At 44.7% G+C, this 20,196-nt stretch overlaps 1 protein-coding gene across 1 annotated transcript in view; it reads left to right on the top strand.

Annotated features, from left to right (window-relative positions):
- The window catches only part of LOC124778596 (trypsin delta-like), a 48,523-nt gene that overhangs the window by 12,116 nt on the left and 16,211 nt on the right, over positions 1–20,196 (top strand). The window contains exon 4 of the mRNA XM_047253655.1: positions 10,501–10,636. Coding sequence (XP_047109611.1) covers positions 10,501–10,636 — 136 coding nt within the window. The remainder of the gene's footprint in view (positions 1–10,500; positions 10,637–20,196) is intronic.

Raw genomic sequence — 20,196 nt, 5'->3', positions numbered from 1 at the left:
ACGGCAACACTTAAGAATGAAATGTGAGTCCTTTAAACTTTAGATTACGATCGGATCGAAGAGTACACCCATAAACGAGACAAGCTAGCATTTTTGACGAAATGCACCCGACGCTATTTGGGACGCGACCACGAAATTCAATAGATATCCCCAATGGTCGAAACTGGGCACGAACAAATCAGTGACGTCACGGGGATGTACCATCGCGGTGAACCACGGAGGCATAATTGCGGTGAACCTAATATTTTGGACTAACGGCAAATGTCGGCTTCAAATTTGTGTCGTAATGACAACTCCCTTAGCTTTTTACCTCCATGTATGAAACACAAAGAATAGCTTCCATGAAACAATAACATCGTTATTGTTACGAGCAGCCGTAGAAGTGAAGGCAGAGAGGAGTTGCCCAGCATATGTGTATCGGCGCGCAGATGTCAAACGAGGATTGTGCTGTAAACGGTATTATAATATGTGGCAAGGCGTAAATATAAGTAAGCGAGTATGGGCACAGGACATGGTCGCAGGGACATTTTGGAATAAATGAAAATATACTGTGTGGCCCACATTAATTCAAGCTTCTCGCTGATCAGGAAGAGCTGTTTGCCAATAATGAATTTCATAATAAGCTTTAGGTCGCACCAGAAGCAACTGATCACAAAGTAAGTTCCAGCCAGTATATTTTTAGCCGTGTAATAGGCATGCCAGCGTGACAGTGACTTTTTTGGAACGTTAGAGTGTGCTTAGTCAATGTATGAACTTTGCGAGTGATAGTTCATTGACCCAAGTCTTAACCATCAGCAACGTCCTAACCTCTTCACCATATATTCCGATGAAGTTTTTAGGGCATCATTTGAAAAATAGTAAGTAAAGAACATTAAATAAATTTGCCTACGTTTATGCAAACATCCAAACGGACAGCATTACCCTGATTTACACAACAAGTACGGTTTTCGAGAAGCGTTGCTACTCCTTGCACGTTATCGTTATTCGTGATGGTAATTACAATTAATATCATTGTACACCGATGTGCCAAAACATTATGACCATCTGTTTAATAGCTTGTTTGTCCATCTTTAGAACTAAATACATCGCTGATTCTGCGTATCAGGGATCCGACAGTCTGTTGGTAGGTTTGTGGAGAATACGTGGCATTAGAAGTCTATGCACAGGTGATGTAATTCGCATAAATAACGTGCCGCTAATATGCGTACGAGGTGATAGTGCGAGATAGCGACGCAGATGGGGTCCATACGATTTACATCAGGCGAGTATGGTAGCCGAGACATTAACGTGCGTTCACTATAATTCTCCTAAGATCACACGGTTCTGACTCAGAGATACGGACAATTAGACTACTGAAAGATAACATCGCCATCAGGGAAGACGACATCAAGCGTGGAGTTATGCAGTTGGTTCGCAGCTGTCAGCGTGACTTCGATTACTACCACGGGTCCCAACAAATGGCAGGAGAATGCCTCCCATAGCATAATACTGCTCCCACCAGCCTGCGTTCGAGGGCGGGCTGCACATTTCGAGCCGCCGTTCCCCTCGATGACGGGATTTGTAGAGATGACCATCGACCTAGTGTAGCAAAAATGTGATTCACCCCAACAACCGACACTTTTCCATTGATCGACGTTCGAAATCCGATGGTCCCGTGCCCACTGCAATCGTCGTCGGGTCAACACGTGAGCTCGTGGGAGCGGTCAACTGCGGAGCTCCGTGTTGAAGAGTGTACGATAGTTGATGTGCTCCGAAACACTTGTGCGTGCACCAGCATTGTGCTCTTTCGGTAGGGATGCCACAGATCACTATCTCCCCAACTTTACAGAGAAGACAAGCCTCCGAACACCACGTGCTGTGAAGAGTCGTGTATGTCCAACCATTTAGCGCCTAGTAGTAGTTTCACTCACTGTCCTACCCCTTTCCGTAGATGCTGACGACAGTAAAACGTGGACATTCGAGCAGCTTCGCCATTTTCGAGATACTCGTTCAAAGGTTTATCTAATAATAATCTGCCGTCGCTATGGTGATCACCCGTCCTTGTCTGATCGGCTTACATGCTTTTGTTATCGTCTCACTCGCCATCAACGCCACCAGATGGCATACAACGTTGCGGTGGGCAGTCATCATAATGTTTTGGCTTACCAGTGTGTACTAAATTAACGTCTTTAGCGTTCATGTTAGACGTGTTTTCTGTATCTAAGCACACGAGAGTGCGCATTGTTCCACTGCTGCATTGTCATTCTTGCCGAGTATTTGCGCGATTTCAAAGTCATTACAGGCATTTATCAAATACAGCTTTTGCTCTTTTTGGTACTGGCGTTCGCTTTTATTCTGCAATCCGAATTCATTCAGACATTTTCTATACAGGATTACGGCTAACGACGTTGAATTTTTAACTTACTACTATGTTTTAGATTTAGATCGTTGTTGCGCACAATAAACACTCGTGTGATAACGATCAAATTTTAATTACCAATATTCAATCAGTAAGCACTGATTTTCGGATTTGATGGCTTGTTTCCATTAATTAGGGAACATTAGGAACACGTGTCACAAAAAAACTTTTGTACGCTCAACAGTACAGGTATGTTACATGTTATTTTTTTCATAAGGACAAAGTGTAAGTACTATTGGACAATCTATTACGGACAGTCAAATGAAAAGGAGACAAGTCATAAAAGAGTAAGTAAACTGTTCGTTATTTCAAAATTAATCGCGATAACCGTTAATCCATTTATCCCACTGTGATTCAAGTCGTTCGATACCTTCATGGAAAAATGTTTGCAGGTGGAAACGGCTCGTCCAGGTATTGGCAACGTTGTTTCAATTAGGATGCAGAATATTTGCTGGGAAGCCTTTACATTTCCTCCATTATGTCCCGATCTTCCCCGTGTGATGTACGTTGTTTAGAGTTGGCCACAGAAGATTTGCTGGGCATCCTCTAAACATCCTCCATTAAGCCGCGATCTCTCCCCAAGTGATTTATGTATTTTCGGAGCCCTGAAGGAAGACATTTGTGGCGTTGCTTCGTTACGAGGAGGTGCACGCCTGGGTAAAATCATGGTTCCGTAGCAACCACAAATATTTATCCATGAAGGCATTGACCGCCTTCTTTCTCAGTGGGATTCATGTATTAACAGTTCTGGCGATTACTGTTGAAATAATTTGAGTGCCCCTTACATATAGCAATCAGATGTCCGTAGTTATTTTCTACATGGGAGTTAGACTCTTTTAAGAATCAGGGGACTGAGTGAGGTGGCGCAATGGTTAGCACGCTGGACTCGCACTCGGGAGGACGACAGTTCAAACTATAGCTGCTGGTAAACTATCGATATACTGACATTTTTTCAAACGATATCGATATATGTTCGGGAGGTATCTTACCACGACATATCGATATCAGTATGGCCATATCAAAAGCCGTTATTTTTATTTTATATTGTATTGTTTTCACAATTTTCAGTACGTATTTTACGTTGTTCTTTTGATATTGTTGCAGAACATAACTTTTCTGTCACTGCGTGAAGGAGTCTTCCTACTTTTTGAGCTTTCAACACGTGCAGTCTTTGTCTTTGCTTGTGTGAAGCAAGGATATATGGTGCGAAAGAGTCCGATTGTGCTGGGGGGGTGGCGGTATGAATGGAATAAAAAATGTCCGATGTGAAGAAATACCATAATATTTGGGTTAAAAAGCGATTTTTAGCGTAACTAGCGTACCATTTCTTCACATCAGCGTTCTTCAAAAACAGTTGCTGAAAATGATGAACAGAAATGTAAATGACGAGACTGGTCTTTCCGGTGGGCCGAGACGTGTGAGGAAATGCTGACGTAATCGGCGCTATCAACAGAAGCTGCAACGCTTAGCTTCACCACGCAGTTTTGACACTTCAATTGCTAGGACGCTGACGTTGGCAGAAATGAAAAAAAAAAGAATCATGAAGTGTTCCCGACAAATTCTACACTCCTGGAAATTGAAATAAGAACACCGTGAATTCATTGTCCCAGGAAGGGGAAACTTTATTGACACATTCCTGGGGTCAGATACATCACATGATCACACTGACAGAACCACAGGCACATAGACACAGGCAACAGAGCATGCACAATGTCGGCACTAGTACAGTGTATATCCACCATTCGCAGCAATGCAGGCTGCTATTATCCCATGTAGACGATCGTAGAGATGCTGGATGTAGTCCTGTGGAACGGCTTGCCATGCCATTTCCACCTGGCGCCTCAGTTGGACCAGCGTTCGTGCTGGACGTGCAGACCGCGTGAGACGACGCTTCATCCAGTCCCAAACATGCTCAATGGGGGACAGATCCGGAGATCTTGCTGGCCAGGGTAGTTGACTTACACCTTCTAGAGCACGTTGGGTGGCACGGGATACATGCGGACGTGCATTGTCCTGTTGGAACAGCAAGTTCCCTTGCCGGTCTAGGAATGGTAGAACGATGGGTTCGATGACGGTTTGGATGTACCGTGCACTATTCAGTGTCCCCTCGACGATCACTAGTGGTGTACGGCCAGTGTAGGAGATCGCTCCCCACACCATGATGCCGGGTGTTGGCCCTGTGTGCCTCGGTCGTATGCAGTCCTGATTGTGGCGCTCACCTGCACGGCGCCAAACACACATACGACCATCATTGGCACCAAGGCAGAAGCGACTCTCATCGCTGAAGACGACACGTCTCCATTCGTCCCTCCATTCACGCCTGTCGCGACACCACTGGAGGCGGGCTGCACGATGTTGGGGCGTGAGCGGATGACGGCCTAACGGTGTGCGGGACCGTAGCCCAGCTTCATGGAGACGGTTGCGAATGGTCCTCGCCGATACCCCAGGAGCAACAGTGTCCCTAATTTGCTGGGAAGTGGCGGTGCGGTCCCCTACGGCACTGCGTAGGATCCTACGGTCTTGGCGTGCATCCGTGCGTCGCTGCGGTCCGGTCCCAGGTCGACGGGCACGTGCACCTTCCGCCGACCACTGGCGACAACATCGATATACTGTGGAGACCTCACGCCCCACGTGTTGAGCAATTCGGCGGTACGTCCACCCGGCCTCCCGCATGCCCACTATACGCCCTCGCTCAAAGTCCGTCAACTGCACATACGGTTCACGTCCACGCTGTCGCGGCATGCTACCGGTGTTAAAGACTGCGATGGAGCTCCGTATGCCACGGCAAACTGGCTGACACTGACGGCGGCGGTGCACAAATGCTGCGCAGCTAGCGCCATTCGACAGCCAACACCGCGGTTCCTGGTGTGTCCGCTGTGCCGTGCGTGTGATCATTGCTTGTACAGCCCTCTCGCAGTGTCCGGATCAAGTATGGTGGGTCTGACACACCGGTGTCAATGTGTTCTTTTTTCCATTTCCAGGAGTGTATATGTGACAAAACGGAACGACGGAACCATCGGACACCTTTTACTGTGCCACTTACATGCACTTACCGTTGTTAGCAAAGTGGTTATCGCCAAGCATGAAGGTGCATCGTTTTCCTTTCAGTTCTTGCTCTAATGTGGATAGGCAGCCTCCTAGTTTGTTGATGCACAGAATATCTAACAGCAAATCAATACTCAAATACACACCTTTAAAAGCGGCAATATACACTCCTGGAAATTGAAATAAGAACACCGTGAATTCATTGTCCCAGGAAGGGGAAACTTTATTGACACATTCCTGGGGTCAGATACATCACATGATCACACTGACAGAACCACAGGCACATAGACACAGGCAACAGAGCATGCACAATGTCGGCACTAGTACAGTGTATATCCACCTTTCGCAGCAATGCAGGCTGCTATTCTCCCATGGAGACGATCGTAGAGATGCTGGATGTAGTCCTGTGGAACGGCTTGCCATGCAATTTCCACCTGGCGCCTCATTTGGACCAGCGTTCGTGCTGGACGTGCAGACCGCGTGAGACGACGCTTCATCCAGTCCCAAACATGCTCAATGGGGGACAGATCCGGAGATCTTGCTGGCCAGGGTAGTTGACTTACACCTTCTAGAGCACGTTGGGTGTCACGGGATACATGCGGACGTGCATTGTCCTGTTGGAACAGCAAGTTCCCTTGCCGGTCTAGGAATGGTAGAACGATGGGTTCGATGATGATTTGGATGTACCGTGCACTATTCAGTGTCCCCTCGACGATCACCAGTGGTGTACGGCCAGTGTAGGAGATCGCTCCCCACATCATGATGCCGGGTGTTGGCCCTGTGTGCCTCGGTCGTATGCAGTCCTGATTGTGGCGCTCACCTGCACGGCGCCAAACACGCATACGACCATCATTAGCACCAAGGCAGAAGCGACTCTCATCGCTGAAGACGACACGTCTCCATTCGTCCCTCCATTCACGCCTGTCGCGACACCACTGGAGGCGGGCTGCACGATGTTGGGGCGTGAGCGGAAGACGGCCTAACGGTGTGCGGGACCGTAGCCCAGCTTCATGGAGACGGTTGCGAATGGTCCTCGCCGATACCCCAGGAGCAACAGTGTCCCTAATTTGCTGGGAAGTGGCGGTGCGGTCCCCTACGGCACTGCGTAGGATCCTACGGTCTTGGCGTGCATCCGTGCGTCGCTGCGGTCCGGTCCCAGGTCGACGGGCACGTGCACCTTCCGCCGACCACTGGCGACAACATCGATGTGCTGTGGAGACCTCACGCCCCACGTGTTGAGCAATTCGGCGGTACGTCCACCCGGCCTCCCGCATGCCCACTATACGCCCTCGCTCAAAGTCCGTCAACTGCACATACGGTTCACGTCCACGCTGTCGCGGCATGCTACCAGTGTTAAAGACTGCGATGGAGCTCCGTATGCCACGGCAAACTGGCTGACACTGACGGCGGCGGTGCACAAATGCTGCGCAGCTAGCGCCATTCGACGGCCAACACCGCGGTTCCTGGTGTGCCCGCTGTGCCGTGCGTGTGATCATTGCTTGTACAGCCCTCTCGCAGTGTCCGGAGCAAGTATGGTGGGTCTGACACACCGGTGTCAATGTGTTCTTTTTTCCATTTCCAGGAGTGTATTTACAATGTGAAGCCGATATTTTTGTGAGTCGGTACTTTGATTTTTTTGCCGCACTTAATCGGGCAGGTAGGTTAGAAAACTTAAAAAGGGAAATGGATAGGTTAAAGTTAGGTATAGTGGGAATTAGTGAAGTTCGGTGGCAGGAGGGACAAGACTTTTGGTCAGGTGAATACAGGGTTATAAATACAAAATCAAATAGAGGTAATGCAGGAGTAGGTTTAATAATGAATAAAAAAATAGGAGTGCAGGTAAGCTACTACAAACAGCATAGTGAACGCATTATTGTGGCTACGATAGACACGAAGCCCACACCTACTACAGTAGTACAAGTTTATATGCCAACTAGCTCTGCAGATGATGAAGAAATTGATGAAATTTATGATGAGATAAAAGAAATTATTCAGGTAGTGAAGGGAGACGAATATTTAATAGTGATGGGTGACTGGAATTAGAGAGTAGGAAAAGGGGGAGAAGGAAACATAGTAGGTGAATATGGATTGGGGGAAAGAAATGAAAGAGGAAGCCGTCTGGTAGAATTTTGCACAGAGCATAACTTATTCATAGCTAACACTTGGTTCAAGAACCATAAAAGAAGGTTGTACACATGGAAGAATCCTCGAAATATTAGAAGGTATCAGATAGATTATATAATGGTAAGACAGAGATTTAGGAACCAGGTATTAAATTGTAAGACATTTCCAGGGGCAGATGTGGACTCTGACCACAATCTATTGGTTATGAGCTGTAGATTAAAACTGAAGAAACTGCAAAAAGGTGGGAATTTAAGGAGATGGGACCTGGACAAACTGATTAAACCAGAGGTTGTACAGAGTTTTAGGGAGAGCATAAGGGAACAATTGTCACTAATGGGGGAAAGAAATACAGTAGAAGAAGAATGGGTAGCTCTGAGGGATGAAGTAGTGAAGGCAGCAGAGGATCAAGTAGGTAAAAAGACGAGGGCTAGTAGAAATCTTTGGGTAAGAGAAGAAATATTGAATTTAATTGATGAAAGGAGAAAATATAAAAATGCAGTAAATGAAGCAGGCAAAAAGGAATACAAACGTCTCAAAAATGAGATCGACAGGAAGTGCAAAATGGCTAAGCAGGGATGGCTAGAGGACAAATGTAAGGATGTAGAGGTTTATCTCACTAGGGGTAAGATAGATACTGCCTACAGGAAAATTAAAGAGACCTTTGGAGAAAAGAGAACCACTTGTATGAATATCAAGAGCTCAGATGGAATCGCAGTTCTAAGCAAAGAAGGGAAAGCAGAAAGGTGGAAACAGTATATAGAGGGTCTATACAAGGGCGACATACTTGAGGACAATATTCTGGAAATAGAAGAGAATGTAAATGAAGACGAAATGGGAGATAGGATACTGCGTGAAGAGTTTGACAGAGCACTGAAAGACCTGGGTCGAAACAAGGCCCCGGGAGTAGACAACATTCCATTAGAACTACTGACGGCCTTGGTAGAGCCAGTCCTGACAAAACTCTACCATCTTGTGAGCAAGATGTATGAGACAGACGAAATGACCTCAGACTTCAAGAAGAATATAATAATTCCAATCCCAAAGAAAGCAGATGTTGACAGATGTGAAAATTACCGAACTATCAGTTTAATAAGCCACAACTGCAAAATACTAACACGAATTCTCTACAGACGAATGGAAAAACTAGTAGATGCCGACCTTGGGGAAGATCAGTTTGGATTCCTTAGAAATATTGGAACACGTGAGGCAATACTGACCTTACGACTTATCTTAGAAGAAAGATTAAGGGAAGGCAAACCTACATTTCTAGGATTTGTAGACTTAGAGAAAGCTTTTGACAATATTGATTGGAATACTCTCTTTCAAATTCTAAAGGTGGCAGCGGTAAAATCCAGGGAGCGAAAGGCTATTTACAATTTGTATAGAAACCAGATGGCAGTTATAAGAGTCGAGGGGTATGAAAGGGAAGCAGTGGTTGGGAAGGGAGTGAGACAGGGTTGTAGCCTCTCCCCGATGTTATTCAATCTGTATATTGAGCAAGCAGTAAAGGAAACAAAAGAAAAATTCAGAGTAGGTATTAAAATCCATGGAGAAGAAATAAAAACTTTGAGGTTCGCCGATGACATTGTAATTCTGTCAGAGACAGCAAAGGACTTGGAAGAGCAGCTGAACGGAATGGACAGTGTCTTGAAAGGAGGATATAAGATGAACATCAACAAAAGTAAAACGAGGATAATGGAACGTAGTCGAATTAAGTCGGGTGATGCTGAGGGAATTAGATTAGGAAATGAGACACTTAAAGTAGTAAAGGAGTTTTGCTATTTAGGGAGCAAAATAACTGATGATGGTCGAGTAGAGACGATATAAAATGTAGAATGGCAATGGCAAGGAAAGCGTATCTGAAGAAGAGAAATTGGTTAACATCGAGTTTAGATTTAAGTGTCAGGAAGTCGTTTCGGAAAGTATTTGTATTGAGTCTAGCCATGTATGGAAGTGAAACATGGACGATAAATAGTTTGGCCAAGAACAGTATAGAAGCTTTCGAAATGTGGTGCTACAGGAGAATGCTGAAGATTATATGGGTAAATCACATAACTAATGAGGAGGTGTTGAATAGAATTGGGGAGAAGAGGAGTTTGTGGCATAACTTGACAAGAAGAAGCGACCGGTTGGTAGGACATGTTCTGGGGCATCAAGGGATCACAAATTTAGCATTGGAGGGCAGCGTGGAGGGTAAAAATCGTAGAGGGAGACCAAGAGATGAATACACTAAGCAGATTCAGAAGTATGTAGGTTGCAGTAAGTACTGGGAGATGAAGAAGCTTGCACAGGATAGAGTAGCATGGAGAGCTGCATCAAATGAGTCTCAGGACTGAAGACCACCACAACAACAACAAGAACATATCTATATGTCGATACTCTTTTCGATATCGGATTCACAATATTTTTAAAAAAATATCAGTAGCCCTAGTTGAAACCGGCATCCGGCCATCCCGATTTAGGTTTTCTGTCATTTCCCTAATTCCCTTCAGGCACGTGCTGGGATGGTTCCTTTGGAAACGCACGCCGACTTCCTTTCCCATCCTTCTCTAATCCAATGGACCGATCACCTCGTTGTTTTGTCCTCTTCGCCAAAACAGCCAACCTACCAACCAACCAACAAGCAAGCAATCAGGGATATGGAGCCGGCCGCTGTGGCCGAGCGGTTGTAGGCGCTTCAGTCTGGAACCGCGCGACAGCGACGGTCACAGGTTCGAATCCTACCTCTGGCATGGTTGTATGTGATGTCCTTAGGTTATTTAGGTTTAAGTAGTTCTAAGTTCTAGGGGACTGATGACCTCAGATGTTAAATCCCATGGTGCTCAGAGCCATTTGAACAATTTTTGAGTGATATGGATGGGGATGATTGCTGATGTGTTCTGAATCGGTCTAGTAGCTGTACGGAATATATCGCTCCATTCTGCTGTCTGCAGTGACATCGTTCTGGAGGTGTTGGCGGGCACCATCACGCTGGATGATGGAGGCACGCGCCACAACGTGGAGTCCTTCACGATACACCCGCAATACGACGAGTCTGACTCCTGGGTCAACGACATCGCCCTACTGAGGGTGCGTATACAGCAGTTAAGGATCTGTTGTTGCGTATGTCGGCTATCACATTTGTAGGTGTAAGGTGAATCATCTCACAGTACAGTTAAAGATAACTGTGTGTCTAAATGTTGCAACATTGATCACTACTACCGACTTTCTAACAAGACGAAATTGTTCGTTATTATTTAATAAATGTGCCAAACCTACATTTCTAATTACTAAGTAATCTAGTAGTTGTTACTATTTTTCAATGAAACTGTTAATGAAAAGGAATGAAAAGATAACATTGACGGCTGGGATTCCTCACCTGGGAAAGTTTGGCAGCCGAGTTAAAGCCTTTTCAGCTGACGCCACATTGTGCGAACGATAATGATGCAATGGTGATGTGGACAACACCCAGTCCCCATTCGCGTTACGAAATTTCCTCTCTTAGACACTGTGTAGGTGATCATTCAATGATCATTCAAACATATCTCGTCGTACAACGCGCACTTTAGCAAGTGAATAGCTCATATTAGTGTTTCTGGGATGCCCAATTTCTATCAATAGCACATTTTCGTGCGATTCTGCGTGTTCTCTCGTTAGTGGGCAAGCATCAGACTTTCATGCGTTCATTTATTTATCAATTTTCATTATCCAATAACGCAGGGCAGGCAGAGTACAAGAAGCACCAATGTGGCGAATTTACCGTCCTGGAGTCATTTTCTTCTGAAGCTCCAGGGCGAAGGGGTAAGTGGAGGGAAAACCTAGCTCTGTTTATCTACCAGGGCACACCCTGGGAATTATGAGGATACCTTGTGTCTCGCAATATTGCCATGAATTTCTCTTCATTGCAGTACAAATCGTGATAGAAAACGTAATATTTCTTCGGGTGCAGAAGATTTATCCACTAGTGGGAGGTTTCAGCCACAGTATTAAATGCTGAAAAATACAGAATAGAAACGTACGTAATACGTGACAGGAAACTATGGAAAACGTATAATCTCCCTTATTGACAGAATGAATCTAAGGGTCGGGTACAGTAGTCACCCATATCATATTTCCGGTAACCGTTGCCCCAGATCTTCCATGTACAAACGTGGCAAGCTCAGTAGTAGACACTCGCAACTGCAGACTTCGCAACTAAATTATGAGAAACTGCTGCTGTGCATCTATTTTATGCCGATCGAGCTCCCCGAAACTACTAGATGGTCCAGTGACTGGAATCAAGGGCCCTCAACTGAGCCTGTAAGTCCGTGTAATCCAGCCGAGGCTGGTTTCCTGTTTTCTTATGAAATTAACTAAAACCGCTGTGAACAATCCAGTAAGAGCAATTCTCTCTTCTTATTTTCTGTAGTGACGCAGGATCTCGTTTCCATAACCTTTAAATCAATACTTGACAACAAATAGCTCACTGAGGTAAGCTCCGCTAGGGTACGATACTTGACAAGGCAAAGCACACTGCAAAAACACTTTGAAGTTTCCAGGTTAGAGTCCTGATCCGTCATGCAGTTTTACTGTGCCAGGAAGTTTCAAAACTGCAAATGGTTCAAATGGTTCTGAGCACTATGGGACTTAACATCTGAGGTCATCTGTCCCCTGGAACTTAGAACTACTTAAACCTAACTAACCTTAGGACATCACACACATCCATGCCCCATGCGGGGTTCGAACCTGCGACCGTAGCGGTCGCTCGGTTCCAGACTGAAGCGCCTAGAACCGCTCGGCCACACCGGCCGGCTTCAAAACTGCGTACAATATGCTGCAGAGCGGAAGAACCACTCTCCCACTTTGAAATAATTTGCCTTTTGGAGAAGATCAATGTACAGAATGAATTTTCACTCTGCACCGGAGTCTGGGCTGACTTTAAACTTCCATATAGATTAATACTGTATGCTGCACCGGGACTCGAACTGGAACCTTTGCATTTTACGTACAAGTGCTCTATCATCTGAACTGTCCTAGAAATATTCACGATCCGTTCACACAGTTAATTTTGCCAGTAATTCTGCCAGTATTTCATCTCCGACCTTCCAAACTTCACGAAAGTTTCCCTTCGTACCTTGCTCAATTAGCATTCTCGAAAGATACACTGTTGAGGTGAAATGGTTTCGGCACAGCCTAGGTAAATGTTTCCAGAATTAATTTCTGAAGGAAGCAGAGTGACACTGAATTTAAGCTGTGAAGATGGAACGGGAGGAGGTAGGTTGCCTCGGCCGGTAAGGCACCCACTCGTGAAATAAAAAGGTCCCGAGTTCGAGTTCCAGTCATGCATACTGTCTTCATCCGCCTGGACGTTTCGATATTGTTATGAGTGCACTAACTGAATGCTACTATTAATTCAGCCCAAACATCCACAGTAGCAGAAAACTGTTGTAGTTCGTTCGAGGTAGCCACTGCACGCTTGTTAATTAACAGTTGGTTGACAGGGCACTCTATAACGGGAATGTTGTAGCACTATGAGACATAACCAAATAACGTTTATTACTGGTGTGTTACAAAATAGTAGTTAGCTTCAGTACAACTTCATGCATGGCACTTGATGCCTCAAACCCTAATACAGTGAGATCTTGTAACTTTGCCGTTTCTCGGCAGTCTGTGATGTGCGGGGTGTTTCCGTAAGAGCGTGCACAGATTTAACAGCACATAGAGGATGCTCCTCTGAACAACTCTAGATATCGAACCTGCGGTCGGAGAAATCTGCTTAAGGAGATAATAGGAATAAAATCACTTTACTGTGTACTTTATTCACATTAGTTACAGTTAACTGCAATGATCATCATTGAAACAATGAACGTACCATTTGTTCTGTATCTTGCAAAATGTGCTGAATCTGACGGCAATTAACCTCAGTGCAAGCATGAAATTGGCGAACCAGATTCTGACGCACCCCGACAAATATCCCTTGTGTGTTTCGAATCACACCACAAGCAGCTATAATTCTGGCAACTAATTCAATCTCCGTATCCACTGGGATCTCATACACAAGTGACTTTAAATATCCCCATAAGAAATAATCAAGGGGCTTCAGGTCAGATGACCTCGCAAGCCATGGAATCCAGCGACCAGGAAATACAGCATTGAGATGGTTGCGGACATCCACACTGAAGTGAGGTGGTGGACCGTCATGTTGTACCGTATTTACGCTGTCTCATGACAGAACGTGCTACGAATCAACGATACAACAGTGCCTCACTATGGACAAGAAGAATAAAGAAAACCTGCATCATGACTTCCTAGTAATCAGGCTCCTTCACCTTGTTTCCTTGCAGGAAATAAAGAACGTACATGTAAGTAAAGAGCACAGTATGTGTAAACTGTTACGCTTATTAGTTGTAAATAAGGCAGAAAACAGTAATGCTAGATAAAGGGGTAGGTAAGTTTACTTCCATATCCCCTTAAGCTGCTTCTCCGAGCCCAAGTTCCCAACCTCGAATTTTTCAGTGGAGCATTCTCTATGTCCTGTTACAGTTTTGCACGCTCTTACGGAAACACCCTGTATAACTGATAGTAATTGTGCACAAACTCCATAGTGGTCCAAGCTCTCCGTAAATAGCGACTGCCAAGTCGGAAAGTGTTCTTCAGAGGACTCTACTGAGCAAGTTGTGGGCACTGAACTGTCTGAGCGCTGGTTCACAACTGTCCCAGTGTCTGTGGCGCATTAGCCGGCCGAAGTGGCCGTGCGGTTAAAGGCGCTGCAGTCTGGAACCGCAAGACCGCTACGGTCGCAGGTTCGAATCCTGCCTCGGGCACGGATGTTTGTGATGTCCTTAGGTTAGTTAGGTTTAACTAGTTCTAAGTTCTAGGGGACTAATGACCTCAGCAGTTGAGTCCCATAGTGCTCAGAGCCATTTGAACCATTTTCTGTGGCGCATTGTCGGCAAGGTAAAGCAATGTAGTGTGCAGGTGACGATGTTCCCTATTGATTGTTGTCCTCGCCTTCAGCAGACGTATCGACGGGCTGAAGGAAGGGGCGCGGAAGCAGGAACAGGTCTGTGTTTCTGAGCGCCATCTGGCGGCCGCTGCACAGTACTGATGTTTCAAATGGCTCTGAGCACTATGGGACTTAACTTCTGAGGTCATCAGTCCCCTACAACTTAGAACTACTTGAGGTCATCAGTCCCCTATAACGTAGAACTACCTAAACCTAACTAACCTAAGGACATCACACACATCCATGCCCGAGGCAGGATTCGAACCTGCGACCGTAGCGGTCGCCCGGTTCCAGACTGTAGCGCCTAGAACCGCTCGGCCACACCGGCCGGCGCCGCACAGTACTGGCAGGTGACAGGCTGGAGGCTATTCCTGTGTCGTGGTGGTCTCTCGCAGTGTTTGTTGTGAACCTCTTACTTGGAACACGACAAATATGTGTTTAAGTATAATTAATAAATGAATGTCTGCATATTATACCATCATCTCCCCCATTACTACCGTCCATTAAGTTTAAGATGATGTGATTGCCGCTATGGCCTTCTACCAGTGCTTGGTAAATCCAGAGTTGAAGGCCGGGAGCAGTGTCGATGTGTGATAAGATTAATACCAGATTCATTTAAGTTGTTCACTGATACTGCACTAATCTTATAGACGTCCAAGGCCTATCAGAGGTAAGTGGGTCGCAAAATGTCGTTTATGGCATTTACTCTTACTTTCACTTACACTGTATTTTTAATGAAATGGCGTATTGATTTGTTCTTTGTTCCGATTATGCCTCAACGTAATAATATGATGACAGGTGTCTACCCCGTTTCCGCTGAATGGCGAGACCGTGGCGCCGATCCAGCTGCCTGCACAGGGGGAGGACACTCCTGCTGGCTCGCCAGTTACGGTGGTCGGTTGGGGACGCCTCTGGGTGAGTACTGGCTGCCTTACATGTCTGTCATCAGCACTGGGAAAACTGCAAAAGCCCACACTTACACAGCCATGAAGCACTGCGTAGAGCAGCTACATAATATTGTAGTACTTCCAGTTGGTGTAAGTGTCTTGTATATTCAAATCACTCTTGGTGCAAAGCAGACCAGCAGACCAGCAGACCATAGTCTAATGAGTGGCTGGATAAGAGACACATATTCACTACCAGTTCTAACATTGTGCTCGACAATGGAAACAAGACTTCAGGAATATCAATACAGGTTCATAGGAATAGTCGATGTAGAAAAGCATTCGCCAATATAAAAATTTGCAAGATGTTCAAATTCCCTAGAAAAATTGGCGTAAGCTCTAGCGAAAGCCTTATAGTATATAATACGTAGAAAAACCAAGAGGGAACAGATAGAATGGAAGACCAACAACGTAGTTCTCGGATTAAAAAGGATGCAAGACAGTGATGTTGCCTTTCGCCCCTACTGTTTATTCTCTACATGCAATGATGCAAGTAAAGTAAAGGCTCAGGAGTCAGATTAAAAGGATATCAATGATAAGATTCTCTTACGACAGTACTATCCTTAGTGAAATGGAACGAATAGTCTGTCGGGCACTAGTATGGAATGACAGCAAACTGGAGGAAGACAAAAGTAATGAGATTTGAGATTAGCGATTCACATAACTTCAAAATCTTCGACCACGCCGTAAACAAAACGAAGTGACATAATTCTGCTATCCCGGAAGTAAAAGCCATATGGCGGCTGAAACAAGGAGGATGTAACAGATTAGCATAGGCACAGAGGACATTAGTGCCTAAAATATCTGTATAGGAAAATTTGTTTGAGATAGCTACTTTGGGCCTTGAAATAATTTAACACCTGTACTTGAAAATAGAAAATAATTATGACAGAAGTGATTGACCGGTTTCGATCATCACGACGGACAGTGGCTGTAGGTCTGAAGATGATCATGGTATAATAGAAAACGGTTACCTTTCAATAAATGTGCCTTGCGATTTAGACTGTTATAATCACTTTCAGGTATTATATTTTGATCGCTGATATCTCCAGGAAAGTTTTAAAAAATAATTGAAAATTTGTGCCGGACCGATACTCTAGCCGGAATTTCCCGCTTAACTAGAACAGCTCCCTCATCCACCTTGGTCATCCGGACACGCTTCCCGTCCGACTCAGATTCCCAAGTGCTGCTCACCATTGATGATGTGACGCCGTTCATTTCCCCATTGCTCGCAGCCTCACTGTATTCCCACAAGGGGACGAACGATTACATCTGCATTGTAATAGTCGTATGCCAATCGAGGCGTATCTATACATGCATCGTGCCTGTTCTTTCCGACATGTCCGAAAGAACAGACACCACACATATAATTGTAAAATAACTTTCTGGTCTTAATTTGAGGAAGAAATTTCTAAGGGCGGGCGTTTAGATCATTATATTGTATGGAAGTGAGTGATGGATTATGGGAAAACCAGAGAAGAAGAGAATCGAAATGTTAGAGACGTGGTGTTATAGAAGGATTTCGAAAATTAGGGAGACTAATAAGGTAAGAAATGCGGAAGTTCTCTGCAGAGTGGGTGAGAAAGTGAATGCATGGAGAACACTGGCAAGAAGTAGTGACAGGAAAATAGGACACATGTTGAGATATGAGGCAATAACTTCCGCGGTACTAGAGGGAAGGCCGCGTGGGGTAGCCGTGCTGTCTGAGGCGTCTTGTCCGGTTCCTGTGGCTTCCCCCATCTGAGGTTCGAGTCCTATCTCAGGTACGGGTGTGTGTGTTGTCCTTAGCGTAAGTTAGCTTAAGTAGTGCATAAGCCCAGGGACCAATGACCTCAGCAGTTTGGTCCCATAATCCTTACCACAAATTTCCAATACTAGAGGGAACTGTACAGCGTAAGAGCATTAGTGGAAGGCAGAGACTGCAATACGTCCAGCAGGTAATTGAGGACATTGGCTACTCCGTGATGAAGTTGGTATGGGAGAGGAAGTTGTGGCAGGCCGAATCAAACCACAAACCAAACGACTCTCCACCTTCAACCAGAGTATGTAAGGTCACTGCTAGCGTTTGAATTTGGATTCTCTTGAAAATAAATCCAAATATAGCCTGATTTGAAAATTATTTCATCTCATATATAAAATTTTCACCCGCGAATAAAATTTAGCAAACGAGATTGCACAAAATCACCTAGACAGGGCAACGATCTGAGCTGGGCATTCCAAAACGACGACTGAAATTAAGTAAATATGGACGACTATATCAAATATCTCACCAAGCAAAAAAGCTACATTGCTTACAGATGTTTGCAGTTTAATGGGAATGTATTCCCAATTTGTTAAAGTAACACACAAAAAATAGGACATCGAATAAATACACTTTCTACCCACCAAAGAACTACATCCCTGCCACCTGTGTCAGCATCAAAATCTACCTTGTCTGCTGCACTGAAACGTGATTACTACTATTTTGGACGTGAACTGTAACGTGAAAACTGGGAAATTCTTCCACTTGAGGCGGCCAGGTAACACGTTTAAGATCTAGTAGTCGTGTACCAACTATTGCGCACAAGGCACTTTAATCAGTTTAAATAAGAAAAGTATAGCAAGTAGAATCATTAAGAATGTATAAACGTAAATTCATATAACTGAACTCAGGAAAATGATTGAGTGACAACAGTACAGGTATTAATTGTGCTTAGAGAATACTTTCTATACAAGTAAAGAAAGTTAAGAAAATTTAACAAAGTATAATCTAATATAAACGGCAAAAATACTTACAAGATTTACTAAAAGCGAGTGTGACTAGCTTGACTGTGTCACCTTTCGGATGAATCGATAACAGGCAGGTTCTGTACCGAGCCTCGAAACATCCTCGCCTCACAAAGACACAACCACATGTGAGACACGAGCTCAACACTTCAAACTTATAGCGATTTCGTGACGACAACCAAGATGAAGTTAAACATGACTCACGTTCTGAACGAGTAACGAAATCGTACTGTGCAACATGACTCACGTTGTGAACGAGTAACGAAATCGTACTGTGCGAATCCAACCTACACGTTGCCATATTACCGTACAGCATCATGGCCAACTGCGGCATTCGACACAGAGTAGGTCTGCTCTTCGTCCAACGGAAAACAAGAGTCACTACAAAAGAAAGGCACACTATTTTTGTAAAAATACAGTTTTCATTCTGCATGTGTGAAAGTTTTACAGTGTGTAGATACATCCTTCCCGCTTGTTTTCAAACTTAGTTCACCCTGTTCCCGTGAGTGGTACCGTCACAGCATGTCTTCAAGATGGCTGCTACACTTGACGTTCGTCAGAAGCAACGTGCTGTCATAGAATTCCTGTGCTGTGAAAACTAGACAGTGGGAAACATCCACAAGAGGTTGAAGAAGGTGTATGGACATGCTGCTGTCGATCGCAATACAGTTAGTCGGTGGACAAGCAGGTTACGTGATGAAAGCAGGCACGGCAATATTAAGGATTGTCCTCGCAGCGGCAGGCCTCATACTGCACACACTCCAGACAATGTGCAGGGAGTCAACGAATTGGTGACTGCTGACAGACGCATCACAGTGAACGAATTGTCACGCTATGTTGGGATAGAGGAAGGAAGTGTTTGCAGAATACTGAAAGAGTTGGCGTTAAAAATGGTTTGTGCCAGGTGGGTTCCCAGGATGTCAGTCTAAAAACCATGGAAGCGATCACTAAACTCGGATGGACAACACTGAAACACCCGTCTTACATTCCTGACCTGGCTCCATGTGACTATCATCTCTTTGGGAAACTGAAAGACTCTCTTCGTGGAACAAGGTTTGAAGATGATGACTCCCTTGTGCACGTTGCCAAACAGTGGCTCCAACAGGTTGTTCCAGAATTTTACCGTGCAAGTATATAGGCGCAGTTGACAGGGATGGAAATTATGTGGAGAAACGAGAATATTGTTCCTAAACAACATTCAGACATGTAGAATAAAAGATGGATTTTTTAAAAAAAAGTGTGTATTTCTTTTGGAGTGACCGTCGTATAAAGAATCCGCCAAATTATTCACTATTGCTGACGCGCTGCAATGTTAAAAGTTCTCAAAAACAAGAGTTCTCTGTTCAAACACATGTCCCAGCATTCTCTGCAGGTGGGCAATGATCTCATTGTGTCTCTCACCTAGAACACGAAGGAGATTTCCAAGATGCCCCGTAAATAAATTAAAAAGATAACTAAGTTCTATTTAGTCGATACTAGGTACATAAAAGCATATCTGCAGTAGCCCTGCGATAAATACTACGCAAAAATGATTGATTTATACAATAACAAAATTAAACTTTGAATACTACGAGCCAACTTTCAATATGTAAATATAGGCATAACAACATAATTTTCTCAAATTAGACTATGTGTGATCAAAAACATACGTTTTTCGTATTAAGTGCATTGTGCTGCCATCTACTGCTAGGTATTCCATATCAATGACCCCAGTAGTCATTAGACATCGTGAGAGAGCAGAATGGAGCGCTCTGCACAACTCACAGATTTCGAATGTGGTCAGGTAATTGGGTGTCACTTGTGTCATATGTCTGTACGCGAGATTTACACACTCTTAAACATCCATAGGTCCACTGTTTCGGATGTGATAGTGAAGTGGAAACGTGAAGGGACACGTACAGCACAAAAGGCTAAAGGCTGACCTCGTCTGTTGACTGACAGAGATCGCCGCCACT

The sequence above is a fragment of the Schistocerca piceifrons genome, chromosome 1, assembly GCF_021461385.2.
Source record: "Schistocerca piceifrons isolate TAMUIC-IGC-003096 chromosome 1, iqSchPice1.1, whole genome shotgun sequence".
NCBI classification, from domain to species: Eukaryota; Metazoa; Arthropoda; class Insecta; order Orthoptera; family Acrididae; genus Schistocerca; species Schistocerca piceifrons.
This window is presented reverse-complemented; position numbering and strand designations above follow the sequence as displayed.